The sequence below is a fragment of the Lagenorhynchus albirostris genome, chromosome 3, assembly GCF_949774975.1.
Source record: "Lagenorhynchus albirostris chromosome 3, mLagAlb1.1, whole genome shotgun sequence".
Classification (NCBI taxonomy): Eukaryota; Metazoa; Chordata; class Mammalia; order Artiodactyla; family Delphinidae; genus Lagenorhynchus; species Lagenorhynchus albirostris.
Window position 1 is genome coordinate 45,289,430 of NC_083097.1, and position 25,549 is coordinate 45,314,978.

Consider the following 25,549-nt stretch of genomic DNA (forward strand, 5'->3'; position numbering starts at 1 on the left):
GGGGATGGCTAAGTGAGAAACATTCTTGAGGACCGAAGGTGTTCATCGTGCACATCTGTTATTTGGGAGTTGTTTTTATGGAATCCAGGGTCCTTGGTTTTGAAAAGTAGAATTTATTTGGGAATTTTTTATCTTCTTTCCTTCACTGTAAAGGTTTATCAACACTGTTACATTTTACATAGATGTCCTCAGTACCAAAAAATAAAAATGCTGCTGGATAGAAGGGATGACAGGGACCCATTTTTGTGTGCTCTCATCCAAAGCCTGTTTACTCCCAAATCTTGCCTGCTCTTGAGATGTAGACATGTATATCCAACTGTTTTCTGGACCTATTTGAGCATCCTCACACGAGTTTGATTCAAGCTGTCCTAAACTCACTGTATTTCCCTGAATATCAGGCTCTTCCTTCTACATTCCTAATTTATTTCAGTTAATGACCCCACAGTACACTGCCTGCCCGCCATTGACTGCCAATCATCCTAAGGCCCACCTTCTTCCTCAGGCTCCACATTCAATAAAGTGCCAAATCCTATTCAAATCAACTTTCTAAGTCCCTCCCAAATCTACTGTCATTTATTCATTCAATATTTGATTGCCATATGCCACCGTACTGGGGATACTAAAATAAACTATTGGTAGACGGGCCAAAGGAGACACTACCTAACTCTTTATATGCTCCTTTTTATAAAGTCCTTTCTCACCTGGATCACAACATTAGTATCTTTACTGTTTGGGTCATCTTTCTCCATCTTCTTCCCCACCCATCTTGCTTATGTCCCCAGAATGAATTTAATAAAACTGAAATACTAGGTCACTTGCTTCCTTAAAATCTTTCAGTCACTACACATAGCCTTCGGTGCAGCCTAAATGCCTTGTGATGGAACTTGGGAGCACGTCAGGTCTGTTTCTTCCAGCCTTTACCTATGATGCTTCAGACTTACACATCCACTTCTCCTGTGAATTCTTTCACCCTCGGGCATCTATATATGTTATTCCCACTGCTTATAATACCCTTCCCCATCTCATACCTTTATTTAACCCTCACTCATCTTTCAAAACCCAATAAAAAAGAATTTTCTTCTCTGGAATCTCCTGCGCAGCCACGCCTGCGGCTCCTTCCCCATGATTCCTGTTCTTGGTTCCCACAACACCCAGTACATATCTTTATCATAATATCACAGCACTTATCAGACTACTAGACAAATGTCTCCTCCACTCTGCTGTGATTTCCTCAAGGGCAGGGAGAGGTTTGGGTTCACTCAACATCTCCAACACCAGGCCCTGGATTTGGCACACAGTAGACCCTCAGTACCTACAAGAATGGATAAGTACCTAATTTTGAAATGGTGAAGTAATATACAACCTAACACTGTAAAACTCAAAATGAAAGCACATTTTTTACTATTTACAAACTCCTACTTCTACCTCTCTGCTCACAAAGACAAAAATAGATTCTACTTTTGCACACCCAGCTATGAGTGTGATTATCCAGTTTTCTTCAGCTATTACTATTTTCTTCAGCTATTACCATAAACCATTTAACGGAGACTGAAGCTGTACACGTGGCCAGAGAACTCCAGTCAGCAGGAGTTACTCTAGGAACTGTGAAATATCCATAAACAGTTCTCCAGATTTGACTTTTATTAATAAAGCTCATCAGGGGCAGTTTGTAGTAATTTTAGAAAACTGTAAAATTACAACCACCATCTCTATGCTACTCTGTACAGGATCCTAGTGCAAACAGAGCCTGACACATGAGACAGTGCTGCTTTTCTCAGGACAATATTTTCCTTATAGTGGGATTACAATTGAACAGAAAAAGTATTTGCACTTTATACAGGTCACTGTAAGTTCAGAGTAACAGGGAGCAGCTTTGTACACCTGTCAAAGGAGACATCCCACTGAAAGAGAAAACTGTCTCAGATTTAACGCTTGGATAATTTGATAGTTTAAAAGATGGGCTTAAAACCAAAGCTTGGTACCCTTACCATTCCCCATCCTCCATGCACCAGAAGGAAAATGACTTATTTACAAAGTACTTCTCACTACTGGTGGCAACGGGCGTGTTTAGGTAGGTTTAAGCTGAGTTATACATGTAGGTGGTGCAAGCATTATAAAGTACAGAGTCCTGCCCACATTAAGATAAACTTCCGGTACCTATTGACACTTAATAACAGAGATCCGTTTACACGGGATTACTCTAGCTTTGAGCTCCAAGCTAAACGAGTTTTGGGGAAATACTCCAGAGAGAAATTGGTTTTGGATTCAGCAGGGGGCCTATATTCTGGTTGTGAAAAGAGTGGTATTTTTGTTACACTCTTCTCTTCTCAAGCTAGATCTACCAGAGAGCATATGACTTCACTTCAGGTATTAAAGACTGACTTCCTAGAGATTATTATCAGCAAAGTTAAAACCCTAACTTTCTAGCCTGCTTCTGCACTCAACGTCCTGCCAAAGAGTGCCAAGGATCCATGATCAAGGAATGCTGGGATGCAGTGCTGGGGCCGCACCAAAGACAGGAGATCACTGTTTCTGCTTTTTCATACTCTTTATTGCCAACAGTTTAAAATGGTCAACATAAAAAAAAACTGATAATAAATACTGCTCTTTGGGCTGTAATAAATAAAAAGTTTATTAACAAGGAATGCACTTTTCCAGCCACAAGTGTCTTCAAAAAAAAGGAGAAAATTATATATGGCCATAGTTCACAGTTGAGCAGCCAAAAGCTGCTCCAGTTACAGCCTTTCAACAACATGGGAGCGTCCTCCCTTCTCCCTCCCCTTCAGGAAGTATATTCACAGTCCCAAGTCCTCTGTCTGAAGTGCTCTCCACAGAGAGAAGTTAAGTCAATGCACCTTTCTGCGAAATTGTCTGAAAAACCTTTTGAAACAGGTACGTCAAGGAAAACTGCATTCGGGTTCACTCTCAGCTTGTCCAAGGTCCAGAACTGTGTGCCTCTGCCCGGTCGGGTTCCACCGGGTCCAGCAGGCCACGGAGGAATTGTTTTCGTACCACCACCTGTCCACCTTCTTCAACGTGCTGTAGATCATTCTACTGGCTTCCCTGTAGATCTCACAGTGGAAAAGAGGAGTCCCATAGGATCCATTCAAAAAGTCTCTCAGTTACACCTCTGTAAGAGCATGTTCAGAGCATATTCCATCCGATTTTTTAATTCTAATGAACAGCCAGACATCAGCAGAGTTGTCAGTCTAAACGTTGTAGATATCCTGTCCTCATTGATGTAGGTGAGAAGGTATTCTTCATTTTGGCTACAGATGATTATTTTCGTATGATCGTGGTAGAAATTCACCTTTAAAAAGCAGACATAGATATTAGATCTCTCTAAATACTCAAGATGTGAAGAGTTTCGTCAATGATTAGATTGGCTAGGTCAAAATCATTTGGGGACCTAAACACGTGCTTTCCTCAAGGGTTCATTTACCTGAAAGGTGCCATCGTTGAAGAGCATCATTAAGGCCTTATCAGATTTTAGCCACTGAAGGAGGTAGAGCCGAGGTCTTCGAACATCCGTAACACTAGGCAGATCTCCACCCTGGGAGAGATTGGGAGACTTAGTGCCTACAAAAGCTTTGCTGTGTGTGCACTCAGTTCTTCTCAGCAAATGCCTATCAAACTTAAGCAAGTGCCAGAGTGGCCTGGAGATTCTGATCCAGTAGATTGAGGGCGGGACACAAGAGGCTGCATGCCTTAAAGCGCTGAGGTTACACAGATGCCACTGCTCTGTGGACTACACTGCAAACACCACTGCTGGAAAGCCATGGTACTTACATCCATGAGGTTTTCCTCCATGTAATGAGAGAAGTATTTCAGCACCGTCACTTGACTAATGAATTGTTCGGGGGCATCTGTTGCTGGGAAAACAGAGCATTGGCCAAGCTCTGCATAATAGTGAACCGTTCTAAAGAACAGGAACAATACGGAGAAAAGAAGGAAAAACGGAAGTAGTTAGTCACTATTTTCAGATTTCCTTAGGGCAAAACTAAAGAACTGACAGGGCTTCCTTAATTGAACACGCTTACTTTTTATCTGGAAGGAGGCTCATGTGAGCACCGTTGTTGAAGAGGACGCCTACAGTGTGGTCTGAGAGCTGGTACCCAAAGCCATATTTATTAGAGTAGTCGACCCATTTGGTGACCCACTGAAAGGAAGTGCTCAGCTGCTCTTTGGGGATGCAGTCAGCTTCTGGCATGTTTTCTAGACATCCTCGAAGGACTCTTGCCACTGTGTCTGCGACACTTCCCATGGTACTGTCCTCGAGGCCTGGAAAGTCAGAGAAATTTAGAAAATAATTAACAACAAAACCTCAGGCTATGGTAGGTGCTAAGTCTCCCTTCACTAAATCTAAGGAGGGAGGACTCAAAATTGTTCCAGTCCTCTAATTTTGCTTCTTCTATGTTAAATCAGGCCAAAAACCAAACTGACGTCAGTTACTTAGTATTGAGCACTGGCATTCAGAGCGTCCTTATTTAAAATGCAGTTGACAACCACTTACATTCACTGCTGCTGCTGCAGCTGCCAAGTGTTCCTCTGACTATCATCCGAATAGCATCTCCAATCTGCTGCTTGTTTTCCACTGCGGGTGTTCCAGATCTGGCAACTGTAGTGGTAGGTGGCTGGAGTTCCTAGAAGAGAGAAGAGCCAGGCCATGGTCAAGCTTTTAAAATTCATTTGGGGTTGAGAATTCTAGTTTAAGATGAGATTGTGGCAATTAGTAGGAAAGCTTATCAAAAAGCAATGGACACAAGCCAGGTAACAGCTATTTCGGTAACTCAACTGCATGCATTGTTAAACTAAGAGATAAAAATCTTCCCTTTTAAAGGGTTGGGAAGAAAACGTTAAGTAAATATGTGATCCAAGCGATAATTAACGAAGAATGAAAAGGATATTAAGTGTTTATAACTATTTTACTCTTCTTTAGCATACCTCATCTGTCCTATGTTTGCTGGGTTGCTGAGTTATCGAAGTCTTTTTCAAATCATGCCTAAGCTTGTAAATTTCTTCATCTTCTTTAGCCACTTTATCTGTAAATCAAGGAAAAGAATTATGAGCATTATTCTATCCAAACAAGGTAGAAACAGAGCTAGCCCTATTTCCTCCTTTGGCATTAATAACCAACTTAAGAGCATCCAAGGCAAAACCATCAGCTTTTACTTTTCTCTTTGCCATCAGCTGCAATTATGCAAGAAGCACATTTCAATGCATATGAAACAAAAAGCTATCCACCACAATTTGCAGTGTGGATTTTTGACGCTACAGAAAGTCAAATAGTATACAAACATACAGGCCAACTTATGTTCATATAAAAGCCTCTTTTAACTAACTTATCAACTTTATATATAATATTGGACACGGAAGAACAAAAGAAGTCTTATAACTTACTGTGTGTGTCAATATATCTTGCTTTGTCTTTTTTGCCACCAAAAAGAGCAGCAGCTGCCTTCTTAAAGAAATTCTTAGCTGGGCTTGACAAGTGGAAATCTGGAACTGTATGACAACAGCTAGAAGAGAGTCTGTCTGGAGTGAAGCCCTATGGAGTAAAAGACAAGATCTTCAGTAACCTGCTGGGAAATTAGGATCAAGAACATGTAAAAAAAAGACGGCAAAAAAAAAAAAAAATGTACCCACCTGCAAAAAAAAATCATGTCGAATGATGTCATCCAAACTGGGACGATCTTCTGGATTTTTGGACAACATGCTGGCTATTAAGTGCTTAGCAGGAGCCAGCAATGAAGACGGCATCGTATACCTTGCTTCTCTTATGCACCTGTAAGTTTCTTTCAGGTTTGTAGTTTCAAATGGGGGTCTTCCTAATAACATTGTATACCTGTATGCAAGGAAACACTTCTTTAGGAACGGTCAAAAAGCGACTCTTTTCGAGTGTTAAAAACCTACATCCAAATTTGCTTTTTGATTATTTTGGTGCGTTTACTTACATTACACAGCCTAAGGCCCAAATGTCTGATTCACAGCCGTGTCCTTGTTTGTTGAGGACTTCAGGAGAAAGATAATTTGGGGTACCACATATCGTTCTAGGAAAACAAAATATGAAGATCTCATTAGGAACTATTCTACTGTTTAAACTTAGTTCTCTGGATAAAACCTTAAAAGCACTATGCTGAATTTCTATTTGGAAACATCTGACTTTTGATTTCTGGCATGTAAACAACTGACATTTGACCAAGTGACTTGGTAATTTTTTTTTAATGTGTGTACAATTTTTTTCAGCCACATGACAAAGTGTTTTAAGCCAACTGAGACCAGGTACAGTAGGACATATTTATATATTTCAGGCAAATATAAGACAGATTTGTTTCATAATCAACTTATAGGCATAAGGTACTCTGCCTGGTCCATAGTGGCACTGGATAAGTGTTTCCTTCAATTAACACTGTAGCCGTTTATAGATTTTAGTATCAACTGGCCTTTGAAACATTAACTGGAAAATAAGAAGGGCATATTTGATCTCCACAAAACCCTATCAGGATGTGTCCTTCTGACTCTTACCTCCTTCTGTGTTCCAAGGGCTCCAGCCTGGCTGCCAAACCAAAGTCCCCAACTTTTAGTTCCATGGCTTCATTAATAAAAAAGTTTCCTAGATGATTAAAAAAAAGAAATCTGAATTCCCCTGGAAAGCTGTTCTAACCAAGTACACACACATCCACTCAACAGGCAGGCAGCCAGTTGCTTCAAGTGAAAGCCATCATTCATAAGCAAGATTGCGCTGGTTAGATCCCAACTAAGCCATCATTCATAAGCGAGATTGCGCTGGTGAGATCCCAACTAAGAACGTTAATATGTTAAAAAAAAGGGAGAGAGACAGCACACCTCTCTGACACAAAAGTCATCATTCGGAGTGAAAGGCTTACCTAGTTTGAGATCTCTGTGCAAGATTTCTTGTTCATGAAGGTACTTCAGTCCAGACACAATCTGCCTGAGGTAGTATCGGACTTCCGGCTCTGTCAACACCTTCCTTGCTTTCAAGATATGAGCCATGGACTGGGAAGAGGAGAAGGAAAAAAGAGATCTGTCAAACAAAGTTACCAAAATCAGGGGTTTCCTTGTGCAGGATGAGTGATGAAAGTTAATGCTGCAGTGTAATAATTACCTCCACAACGAAATTCCCAGATAAAGTTCAGTTTGAATGCCATGTCAGTTTGCGGGAAGTAAATGCATTCAAATAGGAGTGAACACTTACCCTTCTACTGCAATATTCCAAAAGAATGTAAATGTTTTCTTTATCCTCAAAGTAGTGGTAAAACTGCACTACATGCTTGTGGTGGAGGATTCTGTGAAGCTCTATTTCTTTGTCAATCTAAAAGAAAAAAGCAAGATCAGTCTTATTAGCCTCCCTCACCTCTGAAAAGCCAGTCTTACACATGCAGAAGACATTTTCCTAAAAGGGAAGGGCCATCTTGCACACAAAGAAAATACTTTACTCAACAGTCATACACACCTTTTCCCTTTGATGAGGTTTGGCCACTCTGCTGTGAGGAATAATTTTTGCAGCGTAGACTTTGTTGTTTGTCAAATCTGTCATCTCGTAACATTTTGCAAAGCCACCCTGACAGGAAACAAAGCCGAGACGGAATTGAGTATGGCAGGGACATGGACGGCAGATTTATATATATATATATATATATATATATATATATATATATAAGTAAATGAGAAAGAAAAGCAAAAATATGGGAGAGGAAGGGCGGACAGAGGGATGCGGTCTACTTTTTAAAAGCTCTTTCACGAAGGGAAAAGCATTCCTGAAAACAGTAAGTTAAAACAGTGCCCCTTCTCCCTTTACAGAGAGGAGCTTTCCGGAGGGGGGGCTTGGGGTTGGGGAGATGAGAAATAGGGTATGAAGAGACTTGTCAAGAAAATCCTCTGTGGGGTCAGCTCGAGAGAGTTAGGTCTGGTATAGAAAGCCCTCGCTTCTGGCCTCAAGATCAATGTCTTTGGGCGGCGGGACGCAGACTGAGCCGCGGCTAAGGATGTGAAATCGATCCCGGCGCTGCCAGCGCACAAAAGCCAGAGGAGGGCAGGAGAGCAGCCCACGTCGCGCCGGGATCGGCCTCCCGAGACGCCGAGAAGCGGTGGGCGCGGCGTCCGGCCCGGCCCGGGGAATGCCCGGGCAGACCTCCCTCCCGCCTGGCAGCAGGGCGCCCGCCGCTCGTCACCTTTCCCAGCACTTTGCCTCGGCAGTAGCGCTTCCCCGTGGTGGGGTCGACGATAATCCTCGAGATCTCGGCCCCCGAGTGCGAGTGGTGGTGATGGTGGTGCGAGGCGGCCGGCTGCACCTGCACCTGGGGCTGCGGTGGCTGCGGCTCTTCGGGGGGCGGCTGCGGCCGCTTCTTCTTCGAGTCCCCGCCGCAAGCCTTGCCCAGCGCCTGCTCGCACATCTTGGTGCCGGCTGCCGGCTGGTAGGTGATAGTCCGCAAGAGCTCCATGGTCCCCTCGCCACCCTGCACTGCCCGCTGCCACCTCCGAGGCGCGGACACGCGACCGAGCCGGCCTCTACCCTCGAGCCCCAGCCGCAGGCACCAACCTCCCACGCCCGACGCCTTCGTTCACTTGTAAGAGTGTGAACGCCCGGAGAAGTCTTATATACGGGCGGAGAAGGGGGCGGAGAATCGAAACGGGATGCTACATCACGGGTGACGCCCCGCCCACCGGCCTCAAGAGCGTCCGGGGCCGAGCGGGAGGTTGCGACGGGCTGGTGGCTTCCAGCTTGCGAGCTGCTTGCCGGCCGCGGGGAGCGCTCACCCCGATGGGGAGGCGGACACAGGCGTCCGGCCGTCCCCGTGACCGCCATCCCATTCTTGGAATGTTCCGAGCTTCTGGGTTTGAAGTAGAAACCCTAGGGCCGACGCCTGGCTCCGCCCCCACCCGCCCCGCGGCGGGCGGTGCGGTGATCAGAGCCCCGCCGGGTGCTGCGGTCCTCGCAGGTTCCCTCCCGTGCACAGCCCTTCCTCACCGCCCTACAACCTGACGCCTCCGGTGTCAAGGTGTGAGTGTGGCCGGAGCCACTGCACAGTCACGTGAGGCTTCCCGGTGGCCACCTGGAGACCTTCTGGGCTGCCGCCGCCCCCGCAGTTTTACCCCGTTAGCTCCTGTCTAGAGGGGCCCTGCGGGGAGGCCGTGCCCCTGAAAGACAAGGGTCCGCGGAACAGGGTGTTCCGAGCTCCCCGCCGCTTCTGAATGAAGCGGACTTCGGCTGGGGCCGGCCGGCTGACCATGGACAAGTCCCACTTAGGCCCGTGTGGCCTCTGCCCATCACCTTAGAGCAAGCCTTTGTCGGAGGTCAGGCCCTTAACCTTGGAGAGGGAGGCCAGCGCCTTGGGAAGGCTTCGCGTTCAGAATGACCGAAGACGGGGAGCAAAGGCGCCACCTCGTGGAATGTTCCAGAAGCGCAGTTAGTCCGAGTGGGCAGCGGTTAATGACTATATGGGCTTCCTTTGACAGTAAGTGGTTTAAAAGTGCTCCTGGTGCTAACTATGGTTTTACAATCTAAATCATCTATCACTTCTTATTCCGAAGGGGTTATGCGGAATGCGTCGTTTAAAATGGCTCATTAAGCCACGTGGCTGCTCTGGTGCTGGGAGAGTCAATCCTAAGCCTTCCAAGTGGAGAGGATTGGTAGCATGAGGGAGGAGCATAGCCAAGTGAGCTAAAACATGGCTTAGTTTCCTATTTCCAGATTTTACGATTCAGACTTGCTAACCTGGGACCGCCATTGTTTCTTGTTCTAATGACAGTAGTGCATTTATGTGCAGGGTACCGTGCTTAGTATTTTGAAAAGCCTTATTTAATTCTACATCCATTCTAAGTAGGAAATATTGTTATTCCCATTTTACAGATGAGGAATCTGGGGTTTAACGAATTTAAGTTAACTATTCCCTCTATATATATTTAGTAGAACATCCAAGTTATGTTAATTGGCAATAGACAGATTTTTAAATCCAAGTTAAGATGTGTTAAACAGTTTTTTGATACTAATTTCCAGTGCTATGTAGAATACCAGATTAATAACCCCCTGGAAGGTACCTAGAAAACGGTTGGCTCCAGTACAGATACCATCAGGGTATGCATGGTATCAGTTAATTAAATGTGCATGGTTTCGAAGATTCTGTCTCAAGTGTTTCCCACATAATGTAGAAAGGAGTTTCATTGGCATTACAGAGTAGAAAGGGAAAGTCTTCTGTGACTCCTCCTTTTTGATTCTGTAAGCTGTTCAGGGCAAGCCAAGGCATGTTTCTCATAAAGTGAAAGTAGAATTTGCCCCATGATTATCAGGGCTGGAACAGGCGTGGGCCTGGTGGTGGATATGAAGAATTACACAATCCTCCTCTTTAAAGATAAACCTAGGGGTGACCTTTGCTCCCCAGATTTATGCAAACTTATTTACTAGCCTGTAGTAGGCTTGCAGGTTTAGAAAATACTACCTAAATTTCCAGAGTTAATTTTACACCTTGTCTTTATTTTCTCGGTTGATAATGAACTTTTTAATCTATATCTGTTTATGACTTTCTATGATAAAAGGACTATGAAGAATAGTCATGATATTTTTCATTATTATTTCCATTCTTTGATTATCATATACTATAGTATATCTCTTTACCAAATGTACTTAAGCATTTTATGGACTGTTGAACATGCCATGTGAAATTCAGGTCTATCCTCCAAAACATTTGAGCATTTAATAAAATATTAACATGTATATGTGTTATGGGACCTTCTGTCCAACTATGAAAATCTGATTTTTTGGTTCGTGGTGCCATCGTGTGGACAGAACTAAAATTGTTGTTAGTAGAACAAAAAAGAAAATAAATGTACTTTCCAATGGAGATAAATCTTTAATTACAAAATATTTCTCTGTAGTTCTGTAGATTTAATGTAATTACAAGTGGAATCCCAATATGACTTTTAGTTAAACTTGACAAGCTGATTGCAAACTTTGAAAGTGTAAGTGATCAAAAATAGCAAACTAACTTAAAGAAGAATTAGAAGGGGGAAGGTCTTTCTTTACCAGTTATCACAACTTATAATTAAGCTAGAGCAATTAAGAAAATTTGGTCCTCTCACAGGGATAGACTGACCAATGGAATAAAGAGCCTAGAAATAGATCCACTTATATATGGAACTTTGGTATATGGCAGAGGAAACATGATAGATCATTGAGGAAAGGAAACTATTCAGTAAATGGAAGTAGAAAATTGATTTTTCCATATTAAAAAAAAATGAAATCCGTATCTTACACTGTATTAGTTTTCTAGGGCTACCCTAACAGAATACCACAGACTGGGTGGCTTAAACAACAGAAATTTACTTTCTCACAGTTCTGGGGGCTACAAGTCCAGGATCAAGGTGTGGGCAGGCTTGGTTCCTCCTGAGGCCTTCTCTCTTTGACTGCAGATGGCTGCCTTCTCATCGTGTCCTCACGTGATCATTCCTCTGTGAGAGAGCATCCCTGGTGTCCCCTTGTATGTCCAAATTTCCTGTTATAAGGACAGCAGTTAGACTGGATCAGGGCCCACCCAAATGACCTCATTTAACCTTAATCACCTTTTTAAGGCCCTATCTCTAAATACAGTCATATTCTGAAGTACTGGGGACTAGAGCTTCATTATATGAATTTTGAAGGGAAACAATTTTTAGCCCATAACACACACCATGTACAAAAAATCTACTTCAGATGGAGTAAGGACTTAAAGAGTAAGAACAAAACAAAATATCAGTAGGAAATATAAGTAACCAACTTGCAGAGCATAGGGTAGGGAAAGATTTTTTTTATTGAGATCTAGTTGACATATAATACTGCATTAGTTTTAGGTGTACAGCATTATGATTTGATATATGTATGTGTATATATATATATATGTGTGTGTGTGTGTATATATATATATATATATATATATACAGTGAAATGGCTAACACAGTTTATATCACCACATATAGTTACAATATTTTTTCCTTGTGTGATAATAAATTTTAAGATCTACTCTCTCAATAACATTCAAATATACAATACAGTATCGTTAGCTAGAGTCACCATGCTTTACATTACATCCCAGGGACTTACTTATCTTATAATAGGAAGTCTGTACCTTTTGACCCCCTTTACCCATTTTGCCTACCTTCCCTGACTTCTGTTAACCATGGATCTGTTCTCTGTATCTAGAAGTTCAGGTCTTTTTAGATTTCACATATAAATGAGAATATACATTGTCTTTCTTTCATTTCACTTAATATAAATACCTCAGGGTCCATCCATGTTATTGCAAATGGCAGGACTTCCTTCTGTTTTATGGCTAAATCATATTCCATTATGTGTGTGTGTGTGTGTGTGTGTGTGTGTGTGTGTGTGTGTATCAAATGTTTTCTTTATCCATTCATCCGTTGATGGACACTTTGTTTCCATACCTTGGCTGTCATTAATAATGCTGCAGTGAACATGGGAATAGCGATATCTCTTCAAGATTATGATTTCCTTTCCTTTGATTATATACCCAGAAATGGGATTGCTGGATCATATGGTACTTCTATTTTTAATTTTTTGAGGAATCTCCGTTCTGTTTTCCATAGTGGTTGCACTAATTTATATTCCCACCGACAGTGCATAAGGGTTCTCTTTTCTCCACATCCTCACCAACACTGTTATTTCTTGTCTCTTTAGTAATAGCCATTCTAGAGAGGTGTGAGATCATATCTCATTGTAGTTTGGATTTGCCTTTCCCTGATGATTACTGATGTTGAGCATCTTTTCATTTACCTGTTGGCCAGTTGTATGTCTTCTTTGGAAAATATCTATTCAAGTGTTCTAACCATTTTTTTTTTATTGAAGCATAGTTGATTTACAATGTTGTGTTAGTTTCTGGTGTACAGCAAAGTGATTCAGTTATATATATACATATATATAATATATTCTTTTTCATATTATTTTCCATTATGGTTTATTAGAGGATATTGAATATATACAATTCTCTGTGCTATATGGTGGAACCTTGTTGTTTACCTATTTGATATATATCAATAGTAGTTTGTATCTGCTAATCCCAAACTCGTAATTTATTCCTCCCTACCCTTTCCCATTTGGTGACCATAAATTTGTTTCCTATGTCTGTGAGTGTGTTTCTGTTTTGTACATAAGTTCATTTGTATCATATTTTAGATTCCACATATAAGTGATGTCATATGATATTTGTCTTTTTCTGACTTACTTCACTTAGTATGATAATCTCCAAGTCCATCCATGTTACTGCAAATGGCATTATTTCATTCTTTTTTATGGCTGAGTAGGATTGCATCGTATATACATACCACATCTTCTTTATCCATCATCTGTCGATGGACATTTTGGTTGTTTCCATGTCTTGGCTCTTGTAAATAGTGCTGCTGTGAACACTGGGGTGCATGTATCTTTTCAAATTAGAGTTTTCTCTGGATATATGCCCGGGAATGGGATTGCTGGATCATATGTTTCTACCCATTTTTAATCGGATTGCTTATCTCTTTACAGTTGAGTTGTATGAGTTATTTATTTATTTTGCATATTAACCCCTTATTAGACATATGATTTGAAAACATTTTCTGTCATTATATTGGTTGCCTTTTCATTTTGTTGATGATTTCCTTTGCTGTGCAGAAGCTTTCTTTGTTTGATATAGTTCCACATGTTTATTTTTGCTTCTGTTGCCTTTGATTTTGTCATCAAGTCCAAAATATCATACCCAAGACTAATGTCAAGGAGCTTATCCCCATATTTTCTTCTGGGAGTTTTATGGTTTCAGATCTTGAACTATTTTGTGTTGCTTTTTGTGTATGGCATAAAGATAATGGTCCAGTTTCATTCTTTTGCATGCGGCTGTCCAGTTTTCCCAGCACCATTTATTGAAGAGACTATCCTTTATATATGTCCAAAAATATATTATGGGGAAAGGATAGCCTGTTCAATAAAGGCAAAGATTTTCAACATGCAAAATCCATTAACCATATAACAGGAGATTGATAAATTTGGCTAAATTAAAATTAAGAGATTAGATTCATCAAAAGACACCTTAAAGTTGGGGAATCCCCTGGCAGTCCAGTGGTTAGGGCTCCACACTTCCTCTGCAGGGGCACAGGTTCAATCCCCGGTGGGGGAACTATGATCCCCCATTACATCCGGTGCAGCCAAAAAAAAGATACCTTAAAGTAAAAAGGCTGGACAGCCTCTTCAATAAGTGGTGCTGGGAAAACTGGACAGGCACATGTAAAAGAATGAGATTAGATCGCTCCCTAACACCATACACAAAAATAAGCTCAAAATGGATTAAAGACCTAAATGTAAGGCCAGAAACTATCAAACTCTTAGAGGAAAACATAGGCAGAACACTCTATGACATAAATCACAGCAAGGTCCTTTTTGACCCACCTCCTAGAGAAATGGAAATAAAAACAAAAATAAACAGATGGGACCTAATGAAACTTCAAAGCTTTTGCACAGCAAAGGAAACCATAAACAAGACCAAAAGACAATCCTCAGAATGGGAGAAAATATTTGCAAATGAAGCAACTAACAAAGGATTAATCTCCAAAATTTACAAGCATCTCATGCAGCTCAATAACAAAAGAACAAACTACCCAATCCAAAAATGGGCAGAAGACCTAAATAGACATTTGTCCAAAGAAGATATACAGACTGCCAACAAACACATGAAAGAGTGCTCAACATCATTAATCATTAGGGAAATGCAAATCAAAACTACAATGAGATATCATCTCACACCAGTCAGAATGGCCATCATCAAAAAATCTAGAAACAATAAATACTGGAGAAGGTGTGGAGAAAAGGGAACACTCTTGCACTGCTGGTGGGAATGTGAATTGGTACAGCCACTATGGAGAACAGTATGGAGGTTCCTTAGAAAACTACAAATAGAACTACCATATGACCCAGCAATCCCACTACTGGGCATACACCCTGAGAAAACCATAATTCAAAAAGAGTCGTGTATGAAAATGTTCATTGCAGCTCTATTTGCAATAGCCAGGAGATGGAAACAACCTAAGTGTCCATCATCAGATGAATGGATAAAGAAGATGTGGCACATATATACAATGGAATATTACTCAGCCATAAAAAGAAACGAAATTGAGCTATTTGTAATGAGGTGGGTGGACCTAGAGTCTGTCATACAGAGTGAAGTAAGTGAGAAAGAGAAAGACAAATACCGTATGCTAACACATATATATGGAATTTAAGAAAAAACAAATGTCATGAAGAACCTAGGAGTAGGACGGGAATAAAGACACAGACCTACTAGAGAATGGACTTGAGGATATGGGGAGGGGGAAGGGTAAGCTGTGACGGGGTGAGAGAGTGGCATGGACATATATACACTACCAAATGTAAAATCGATAGCTAGTGTGAAGCAGCCGCATAGCACAGGGAGATCAGCTCTGTGCTTTGTGACCACCTAGAGGGGTGGGATAGGGAGGGTGGGAGGGAGGGAGATGCAAGAAGGAAGAGATATGGGAACATAGGTATATGTATAACTGATTCACTTTGTTGTCGAGCAGAAACTAACACACCGTTGTAAAGCAATTATACTCCAATAAAGATGTTTAAAAAATAAATAAATAAATAAAAATAAAGTAAAAAGGCCATAAGTTGGTAGAGACATTCGCATGCATATAACTAACAAAGAAATATATAAGAGTCCTACATATATATTGGTAAGGAAAATGACCCAACATAAAAATAAGTAAAAGATATAAACAAGCATTTCATAAAAAAGGAACTACTTATAGTCAATAAATGAGTTTCTCATAGTTATTAATAATTAGGAAAATATATATCAAGACCAGTTAAACTCATTCAATAGGTAAAAGTTAGGAAGCCTGAGCACATCAAGTGTTGGAAAAGAGGTCAACAATTTGCATGTACAGTTTTGCTAAGAGAGTGAATTGATTATTCTTGCATCCTACAACCCAGCAAGAGAAATGCTTGCACATATGTACCAGGAGACATATACAAGTATAGTCATGACAGTACTTTTAGTAATTGCCAAAAAAAAAAGAAAAAGAAAAAGAAAAACCACACAAACCAAATGCCCATAAGATAGGAGAATGGATAAATATATAGTGGTACATACACATATGGGATACTATGTGAAAATCAATGAACTACACATTTCCATATCAGTATGAATAAATCTTAATGTTTGGTTTTTAAAAGGGCAAGTTGAAGATTACTCTTTTTATAAAATTCAAGAGCTAAACCTACATATTTTGTTTATACATATATATGTATTGATTTAAAATTCTGTTTTTTTAAAATGTGGAAATGTTAAACAGAACATTTAGAGCAATGATTACCATGTATGAGGCAAGGGGTGTAAGAGAGGGAAAGAACATGCAGGTCTGTATAAGTTATTGCCCATGATCGGTTTTTCGATTGGATTATAAACTCAAACAAGACGTGTATACCTGGGGAGACCAATGATAACTATGTCACGAGCCAAGGAATATGGTTAGGCCAATTATGAGTACCTTACATCCAGGTAAAAAAAAAATACATACTTCTAACCAGCATGATTTGAGGGAAGTGAAACAATGGGAAGAACATTCCGATATATATATGCATTGCCAGGAGGCTACAGGGGCTAGGCTGGCCATGGTACGTCTCCACTGAAATATCCTGAGCATCTAAGGAAGGTGAAAAGAGACCAAACCTCGTTTTATATTTGTCACAATATATCTAATTGATTGGATATTTAAATTTAAGGCCTAACTCTTTGAAAAGCAACTTAATGAATATAAAATAAAAGGTTAATTTTAAGATTTAAATTTAAATATTAGGCGTGGCGGCCCGTGCAGGTCCGGGGTCAGGCAGCCGCGCCCCCGGCCCAGCCATGGTGCAGTCCTGGTACATGGACGAGTCGCCGGCGACCCGCGGTGGCCCCACGGCGCAGAGCCCGCGCGCCCGGTCCGCCTGGAGCGGCTGCACGGGCTCGGCGTCCTTTACTGGACGCTGGATGCTGACAAAGATGAGAATGATTCAGAATTAGAAAAGATCCGAAAAGAGAAAAACTACTCCTGGATGGACACAATAACCATATGCAAAGACAAACTACCAAATTTTGAAGAAAAGATGAAGATGTTGTACGAGGAGCATTTATACCTGGATGACGAGATTCGCTACATCCTGGACGGCAGTGGGTACTTTGACGTGAGGGATAAAGAGGACAGGTGGATCCGCATCTTCATGGGGAAAGGAGACATGATCACTCTCCCCGCCGGGATATATCACCGCTTCACACTGGACGAGAAGAACTACGTGAAGGCCATGCAGCTGTTTGTGGGAGACCCAGTGTGGACGGCGTACAGCCGGCCGGCTGACCACTTTGAGGCCCGTGGGCAGCATTGAGTTTCTGGCACAGATGGCCTAGCGGTGCCCTGGGGCCTCGGGCACCCGAAAGTCCGGGACATGATAGCAGCAGAAAATCTGTCCTATTCTCCTTGCTTTTGTGTTGTAGACTTGAGGCTAGGTGAGCTTTCCTCTGCAAGATTGTTTGATCAGAATACGTTTTAATGGAAGTAGCTGTAGAACCGGTTGGTACATGGAAGCACCTGTGGAAATCTGGGCAAATCCGTTCATTTTCTCTAATTCAGGACCAGTGGTCAGTGGCCCTGTATCAGCTCGTGCCTTCAGCTGTGACCGAGTGAGTTTCAACTCCCCAAACGGAGCCACTTAGCTGCCCCATCTGAACCTGATTCTTGGACTTTAAGCAGGTACCAAACGAGGCCATGCCTGCCTTGTGCGGAGGAGTGATAGTGGATGACAGGACTGGGCAGAGAGAAGCAGCTTTTCTCCCAAAACATGGGAGGAAGCTGGGTGGGGGAGGGGTGTCGTGGGGGATGAGCTGGCGAGTTAGGGGGGCCCTCACTTGATTATGCCACTTTCTTCTTCAAAATAGAGTAGCTGCCTTAACGTTAATAAATAAATATTAAATATGTTAAATACCTTTTATGTTACATTCATTTTGACATACAGTCATTTTGTAAGTGAATAAAACTCTGTGGTAAATCCTGCCAGTAATCTTTGATGAAGGTTTATATTATACATTTAGCAAAATAGTTGACCAAACTTTTATTCATTCATCTGTCTGTCTACCTGTCTACCTACCTAACTACCCATCCACCTGTTTCCTGGACATGATAATAACAGTATTTGAGAGCAACTCCCCTTTCCCTTCATTCACTGTTGCAAAGACTGAAACTACCAATTTATTGCAGTGGACATAGATCTCCCTCTACTGGTACAAAATGATAATGCCAATCATGCTATAAAGTTTTTAAGGTTATTTAAAATGCAGCTATTCCTTTAAGTCATACCCACCATTCCATTGCCTTGTGTAGCATCAGCATAAAAAGTAATCTCACTTTTGAATCTATCTTAAAGGCCACATTTATTTTCTAAAGTCAAATTATCTAAATTTTTATAAATAAAAACAAATTATTAAGTGAATATAACAAACAAAAACAAGGTAAAGGTGTTTTAGCTTTTCCTCATTCTTGGAAGTAAAAACATTTTGTCTCATTGAAATCTTAAACAAATTTTTTTTTTCAATTTTATTTTATTTATTTTTTATACAGCAGGTTCTTATTAGTTATCCATTTTATACCTATTAGTGTATACATGTCAGTCCCAATCTCCCAATTGATCACACCACCACCCCGGCCCCGGCCACTTGCCCCCCTTGGTGTCCATACAGTTGTTCTCTACATCTGTGTCTCTATTTCTTCCCTGCAAACCGGTTCATCTGTACCATTTTTCTAGGTTCCACATATATGCGTTAATATACGATATTTGTTTTACTCTTTCTAACTTACTTCACTCTGTATTACAGTCTCTAGATTCATCCATATCTCTATAAATGACCCAATTTCGTTCCTTTTTATGGCTGAGTAGTATTCCATGCTATATGTGTACCACATCTTCTTTATCCATTCGTCTGTTGATAGGCATTTAAGTTGCTTCCATGACCTGGCTATTATAAATAGTGCTGCAATGAACATTGGGGTGCATGTGTCTTTTTGAATTATGGTTTTCTCTGGGTGTATGGCCAGTAGTGGGATTGCTGGGTCATATGGTAATTCTATTTTTAGTTTTTTAAGGAACCTCCATACTGTTCTCCATAGTGGCTGTATCAATTTATATTCCCACCAATACTGCAAGAGTGTTCCCTTTTCTCCACACCCTCTCCAGCATTTGTTGTTTGTAGATTTTCTGATGATGCCCATTCTAACTAGTGTGAGGTAATACCTCATTGTAGTTTTGATTTGCATTTCTCTAATAATTAGTGATGTTGAGCAGATATTCATGTGTTTGTTGGCCATCTGTATGTCTTCTTTGGAGAAATGTCTATTCAGGTCTTCTGTCCATTTTTGGATTGGGTTGTTTTTTAGTATTGAGCTGCATGAGCTGTTTATATATTTTGGAGATAATCCTTTGTCCGTTGATTCATTTGCAAATAGTTTCTCCCATTCTGAGGGTTGTCTTTTCATCTTGTTTGTAGTTTCCTTAGCTTTGCAAAAGCTTTGACGTTTCATTAGGTCCCATTTGTTTATTTTTGTTTTTATTTCCGTTACTCTAGGAGGTTGATCAAAAAAAATCTTGCTGTGATTTATGTCAAAGAATGTTCTTCCTATGTTTTCCTCTAAGAGTTTTGTAGTGTCCAGTCTTACATTTAGATCTCCAATCCATTTTGAGTTTATTTTTGCGTATGGTGTTAGGGAGTGTTCTAATTTCACTCTTTTACATGTAGCTGTCCAGTTTTCCCAGCACCACTTATTGAAGAGACTGTCTTTTCTCCATTGTATATCCTTGCCTCCTTTGTCATAGATTAGTTGACCATAGGTGCATGGGTTTATCTCTGGGCTTTTTATCCTGTTCCATTGATCTATATTTCTGTTTTTGTGCCAGTACCATACTGTCTTGATTACTGTAGCTTTGTAGTATAGTCTGAAGTCCAGGAGCCTGATTCCTCCAGCTCTGTTTTTTTCCCTCAAGACTACTTTGGCTATTTGGGGTCTTTTGTATCTCCATACAAATTTTAAGATTTCCTTAGGGTGAAACAGGAAAGGAAAATAATATACTTTTATAGTCTCAAATGTGAATAGGGCATAAAATTTCTGGAAGGATTAATAGGAAACTAATAACAATAAAGGTTTTCTCCATTTACTTGTTTATACATTTATTTTTACAGGTGGGTTATTTACTTTTCTGATCACTTTTTTATAGGTTTTAGTGTTTGGACCAGGAGAGTAGATTACCTATTTTAAAATATGTAAAAATATTTTTATGACAGGATTTAGCTCCTCAAAGAGGGCTTGTTGGTCTATACTCCCTCTGTTACTGTCAATCATCTGATCAAGATTTCTGATGTGTACCCTGCTTTGTATTATTTAATTGTTTGGTGGTTGTTTTTCTTCCCCACAGGTGTGAAAGCTCCATGAGGGCAAGTTCATTACTATCTTCAGTGCTGTGTTGCCTGTGTCTACAACACTACATGGTACAGAGTAGGAAATCAATTATTTTTTGGATAAATCAATTTATAATTATAAAACAGTTGAGGAGACTCGACACATTCTAGATTTGGTCTTGCATAAATTACTGAACCTCTCTGTGCCACAGTTAACATGGGGATTACAATATTGTATAAGGTGGTTGTGATTAAATAACCCAATGCCTAGAATGTGTTTAGAGTAGTGCTTGACATATAGGAAGAGATCAATAATGTTAGTTACTATTTAATATTCAGGAGAAAGGAAGGGGCAAGACAAAGAACTAGCAAGGGCAACAGGGATGGACAAAGAGAAGTTTAACCCAAGGCCTAGTGGAAAGATCTTCTCTCCATCATCTGGTTTACTGAAAGGAGTTGAACAAAAATAAATGGAGCTAACAAGGAGAAAGAGTGAGCAAATAAGCGCTGTTTTTGTTTGCCTTTTTGCTTTGTTTTTGGCTTGGGTCAGTGGAAAGAGAGAGGAGAAGCATCTAGGAGGTTGTTACCACCAGCCAAGGGAGAAGATGTCCCAGCTCTGGACCCGGAACGTGATGGAAGCTGCAGCTTAGCTGTTCTGAGGGCTGGGAGAGGCTGGTGTGCTTCTCTCAGTGGCTGCCTAGGCAGTCCAGGTGGGACGGGCTTCTTCAGCTCTGCTCCAGGAGGCCAGCCCTGGCAAACAGTCTGGTGCCCGGAGCGGCCATGTGCGTAGGAAGCGACCTGCTCCTCTTGAGAAGTCCCAAGCCCACTTCGTCCAAACACCTCTCCACACCGCCTCCCACCGTGGCTCCCACACCCACACCTAACTCAGCTTTTGTGAATTCAGGGGTGCAAAGAGCAAGGCTGACTCTGGGGACTCAGTGTGGTGCCTGCAACCCAGGAGCTCCAACCACTGGGGTAGGAGCGAAGCCCTGGCAGAGGAGGAGGGATCTGGGTCGCTGGCGTCTCACTGTGGAGCTGCAGTGACAGGTTGGCAGCACAGAGCATATGTTTGTTTAACATAATTGTGAAAAACAATCACACATAGAATTGTGAACAAACAAAAAAAAAAGGCACAGTGAATGCCCATACATCCAGCACCACATTCAGCAGCTGTTTACACATATTCCCCCCATTCTCTTGCTTGCCATTTAAAAGTATGTTGTAGACATCATAACATGCTATCCTTAAATACTGCAGCATGTATCTCTTAAAATGAGGAAATTCTCATATAGAGCTGTAACTCTTTTATTGCACCTTGCAAAATAAACAATAATCCTTCATATCTAATACCTAGCTCACATCCACGTTTTCCCACTTGTTGCGCAGATGCATTTTATAGCTGATTTGGTTCAAACTAAGAGCCAATCAAGGACCACAGACTGCATTCTGTTATGACTCCTAACTCGATAAAGCTGCAAGTCAGTCCTTCTTTTGGCTTTTTGAAGAGACCGGGCTAGATGTCTTGTAAAATGTCTGTTTTCTGGATTTGTTTTATTTTTTTTCCTAAACGTTTCATTTAACATATTCCTTTGTCTGTATTTCCTTTAAACTTGAAGTTAGAAATGCAGACTGATTTAGATTGGGGCTGAGCATGTTGCAGTAAGAATGCGTCCTAGAGAACACCGTATAATGCCCACGTGTCCCATCAGGAGGCACGTGGTGTCGTCCCGCCATTCCTGATAGCCACTCTGCTCTCCGAGTTAAGATGCTGGCAGCCAGATCTCACCGTCATAAAGCTGCAGGGAATCTGAGGGCAATGTAGGAAAATTTTTCCATTAGCCATTCACCTAATGATTCGATCCCACTTTGGTGATTCTTAATAGAATCAGTTATATCATTCATGGTTGCAGAATGGTGATTTTCTGATAGTGTCCATTCTTTCTACATTTATTAGTTGCTATTCCATAAAAAATATTTTCTCATCACCAGAGGCTCGGAGGATGGGGGCAAGGGGAATTGGATGAAGGTAGTCAAAAGGTATGAACTTCCTGTTATAAGATAAATTAGTAGGGATGTCATATACAACATGATGACCATAGTTAACACTGCAGTATGATATATAGGAAAGTTCAGAGAGTAGATTCTAAGCATTCTCATCACAAGGAAAATTGTTTTTCTTTTATTTTTGTATCTATATGAGATGATGGATGTTAATTTAACTTAGTGTGGTAATCATTTCACAATATATGTAAGTCAAATCGTTATGTTGTACAGCTTAATCTTACACAGTTCTGTATGTCAATTATATCCCAGCAAAACTGGAAAAAAGTTTCCTTATCAACTGGGGTTATATTGTTATATAAGAAAGAGTAAGAAGAGTAAATTAATGCGTTCCCTTTAATTACCAATTTTCAGAATAAGGATTCCAGTGCGGGCGAGGAAGTTTATGTTTGCATGCTTACTTTTTTTTTTTAATACAACTGTGGTTTCATGAATTTTTTATGTCTCAAGTGTATTAATCAATTATATTCACCTTTTTCAAAAATGTAGGCCCATTCAGACAGCAGAGGTAGGAAATACATTTTTTTTAAATCAGGAGTTTAAATTGACATTTGTCAATTCAAATTTGACTTATAGGGTTTTATCTAATTCCTTAGATTTTATACTTCCCCTCTTAAAATGAAAATTTTATTTTATAGTGGCATAATCATTTATTTGCTTTAGCTCTATAGTATACATAAAATGACTTCCAAATAACAATACCAATATTACTATTAACAGTAAAACCACTGAATTTGAAGCTCTTTTTGACCTTAGAATATATCTTTCCAAATGTTTGCAGCAAGAATACAATATTCTACAGTGATCTAACGTAATTATTTCCTCTGTCTGGTTATGTTAAATTCTGATATACAGTTAGTATCTTTCCTTTTAAAATATTTTCAATTTTAGGGATTACTTTTTTTTAAAATGTGTAAAATATTTACATGATTCAAAAGTCAAAATTTCATAAAAGTATACTCCAAGAGGTCTTGCTTCCATTTCTGTTCATTTAATACTGTTTATGTCCCAACACCCATCCCTAACCAGTAGATATTTTCATTAGTGTTAGGTTTGCCTTACAGAGTTTCCTTCTGAAAATATAAGTGGATATGTCTGCCTATCTATATCTACCTATCTACTTATCTATATATATGCATAATATATTCATATTCAAATACTTTTATTTCTCTTTCTTTCTCACACAAAATGTAACATAACCAGTCCTCACTCTGAATCTGCATGAGACTCATTGAATCACCCAGCATCTGGGCAGACAGAAGAGCCTGCTGGAAGATTGTGATTTTTGCCTTTGTCCAGTGCAAGTTCTAGCCAGAGACAATTAGGTTGTTGGTGATACACGTGAATTTTATCTCAGGCTCGGGGTAGTTGAAGAAACACCTTCACACAAAATTTTTAAATTTTAAATAGACTTTATTGTCATGCTGATGTGAAAATCTCTAGTTAAATGTGAGATCTTCAAGTAGAAGCATCTGGCTGGTGTTTCTGAATGTAAAAAGAGATCAATTAAGATTTCTGAGTCATCCACCTAGGGGTGATGATTGGATTTGTGAGAATGAGTCAATTCTCCAAGAGAAAAAAATACAGAGAAAGTAACAAGTAACTAATTTTGTAGAAAAGTCAATTCAAATGAGGATATGCATATATTGGAATGTTTCAAGGAGTGCTGGGGCACACAGATAGTTTCAAAGAAGTCAATTTACGAATTCCCAGCTGTTACATGAACTCTTTCCTGAAACTCATCTGCCTGTGAAGTACCCCGTCTGTTTGTTCTCCTTTCCCAATTTCTCTTCCACAACTGCCCTTCTCTCATTTTACAGTAGGAGAGCATGCCTCTCATCTGTGCGTCCATCCATCCATCCATCCATCTATCCAGAATTTTACTCTTGTGCATTTCCTCCAGGTGTAAATGTCACTGAACCAGGTTCGTTTGCTCGACACATGGCAAGCCAAATGCTGAGACACTGAGGTTGGCAGCAGGTAAAGAAAGGGTTTATTCACAAGGCAGCCAAGTGAGAAGACAGGAGAACGAGTCTCAGATTTGCCTCCCAAAGGTGAGGGGCTCAGGATATTTATAGGATAGAGAAGCAGAGTGGTCTTAGGTGTGGGGAAAGGAGATTGGAAGTAGGAAAAAGGTGAGGTAATCAGTGTTCTGTGCAGGCATATCTGAGTTACATGCTTCTTCATGGGATGCATGATCAGAAAATGGCAGTGTTAGCGAGATCTGAGGGTGGAGTTTTTGGCCCTCTGACATCAAAAGGTCATCTGTGGGACACTCATGCAGGCCCAGTTGGAGGGTCAGTGGTCCCAAACAGCCGTAACCAGCTTGAACTTGAACTAAACAAATACTCCAAGTTCCTAAAAAAAAACTTAAGCAACCATTACCATAGCGACCCATACGTTAGAAGTATTATCTATAAAGGCAGTTAAAGGAGGCTTGCAATATATTGTCTAGGCTACCTGAAGTTTGGAGGGTAGGCAATTTGCAGGAACAATTAAAGGGAGCTTAGTCAATGAAGACAGGTTGCAGGGTATCATTTATTAAGCGTGTTATAGTTTAAGGGATCCTAATTAATGACTGTCCTCAGTTTCATAAATACCTTTGGAGTATTTGTTCCCCAGAACAAAGGGAAAGTTTGAGACTGCAGAGCTTCTGCAAGAAGCTTCCTCCAAGTGGCAAACCTGTGGCAAGACCTCATGCCTCATCATTTCTTTTCTTTTTCCTTCTTTACTTCTTTCTTTTCTGTGCCGAAGACTTAGAATTTAGAAGCAAGATGGTTGACACAGAGACAGGTTTTAACACATTTATTTGAGTTGGAACACAAAGTCAATTTTTTGATTGATTTGTTCGGCAGTGAAGACTGTGTTTGCCAATTAAATTATATAGTGGAAGTTTTCCATAAACTGAAGGTGCAACTCCATAGTTTTGTCAAAAATGTATTAGAGGCACATATACAATATTCACTGTGTCACATATTGTATTCCTTGTGACCCTTAATCTTATGAAA

At 40.5% G+C, this 25,549-nt stretch overlaps 1 protein-coding gene and 1 pseudogene across 1 annotated transcript; one reads left to right on the top strand and one right to left on the bottom strand.

Annotated features, from left to right (window-relative positions):
• Positions 1 to 2,614: 2,614 nt before the first annotated feature.
• PLK2 (polo like kinase 2) lies at positions 2,615 to 8,575 on the bottom strand. Its single transcript, XM_060142976.1, has 14 exons — positions 8,193 to 8,575; positions 7,475 to 7,582; positions 7,217 to 7,333; positions 6,888 to 7,017; positions 6,526 to 6,613; positions 5,955 to 6,050; positions 5,647 to 5,845; positions 5,401 to 5,548; positions 4,945 to 5,042; positions 4,514 to 4,643; positions 4,041 to 4,281; positions 3,790 to 3,919; positions 3,443 to 3,553; positions 2,615 to 3,310 (listed from the first exon to the last, which is right to left on the bottom strand). The coding sequence occupies exons 1-14, from the start codon at positions 8,460 to 8,462 to the stop codon at positions 3,119 to 3,121; spliced, it is 2,058 nt and encodes a 685-aa protein (XP_059998959.1). The 5' UTR covers positions 8,463 to 8,575; the 3' UTR covers positions 2,615 to 3,118.
• Positions 8,576 to 16,907: 8,332 nt separating this feature from the next.
• LOC132518069 (acireductone dioxygenase-like) lies at positions 16,908 to 17,444 on the top strand (annotated as a pseudogene).
• The last annotated feature ends 8,105 nt before the right edge of the window (positions 17,445 to 25,549 follow it).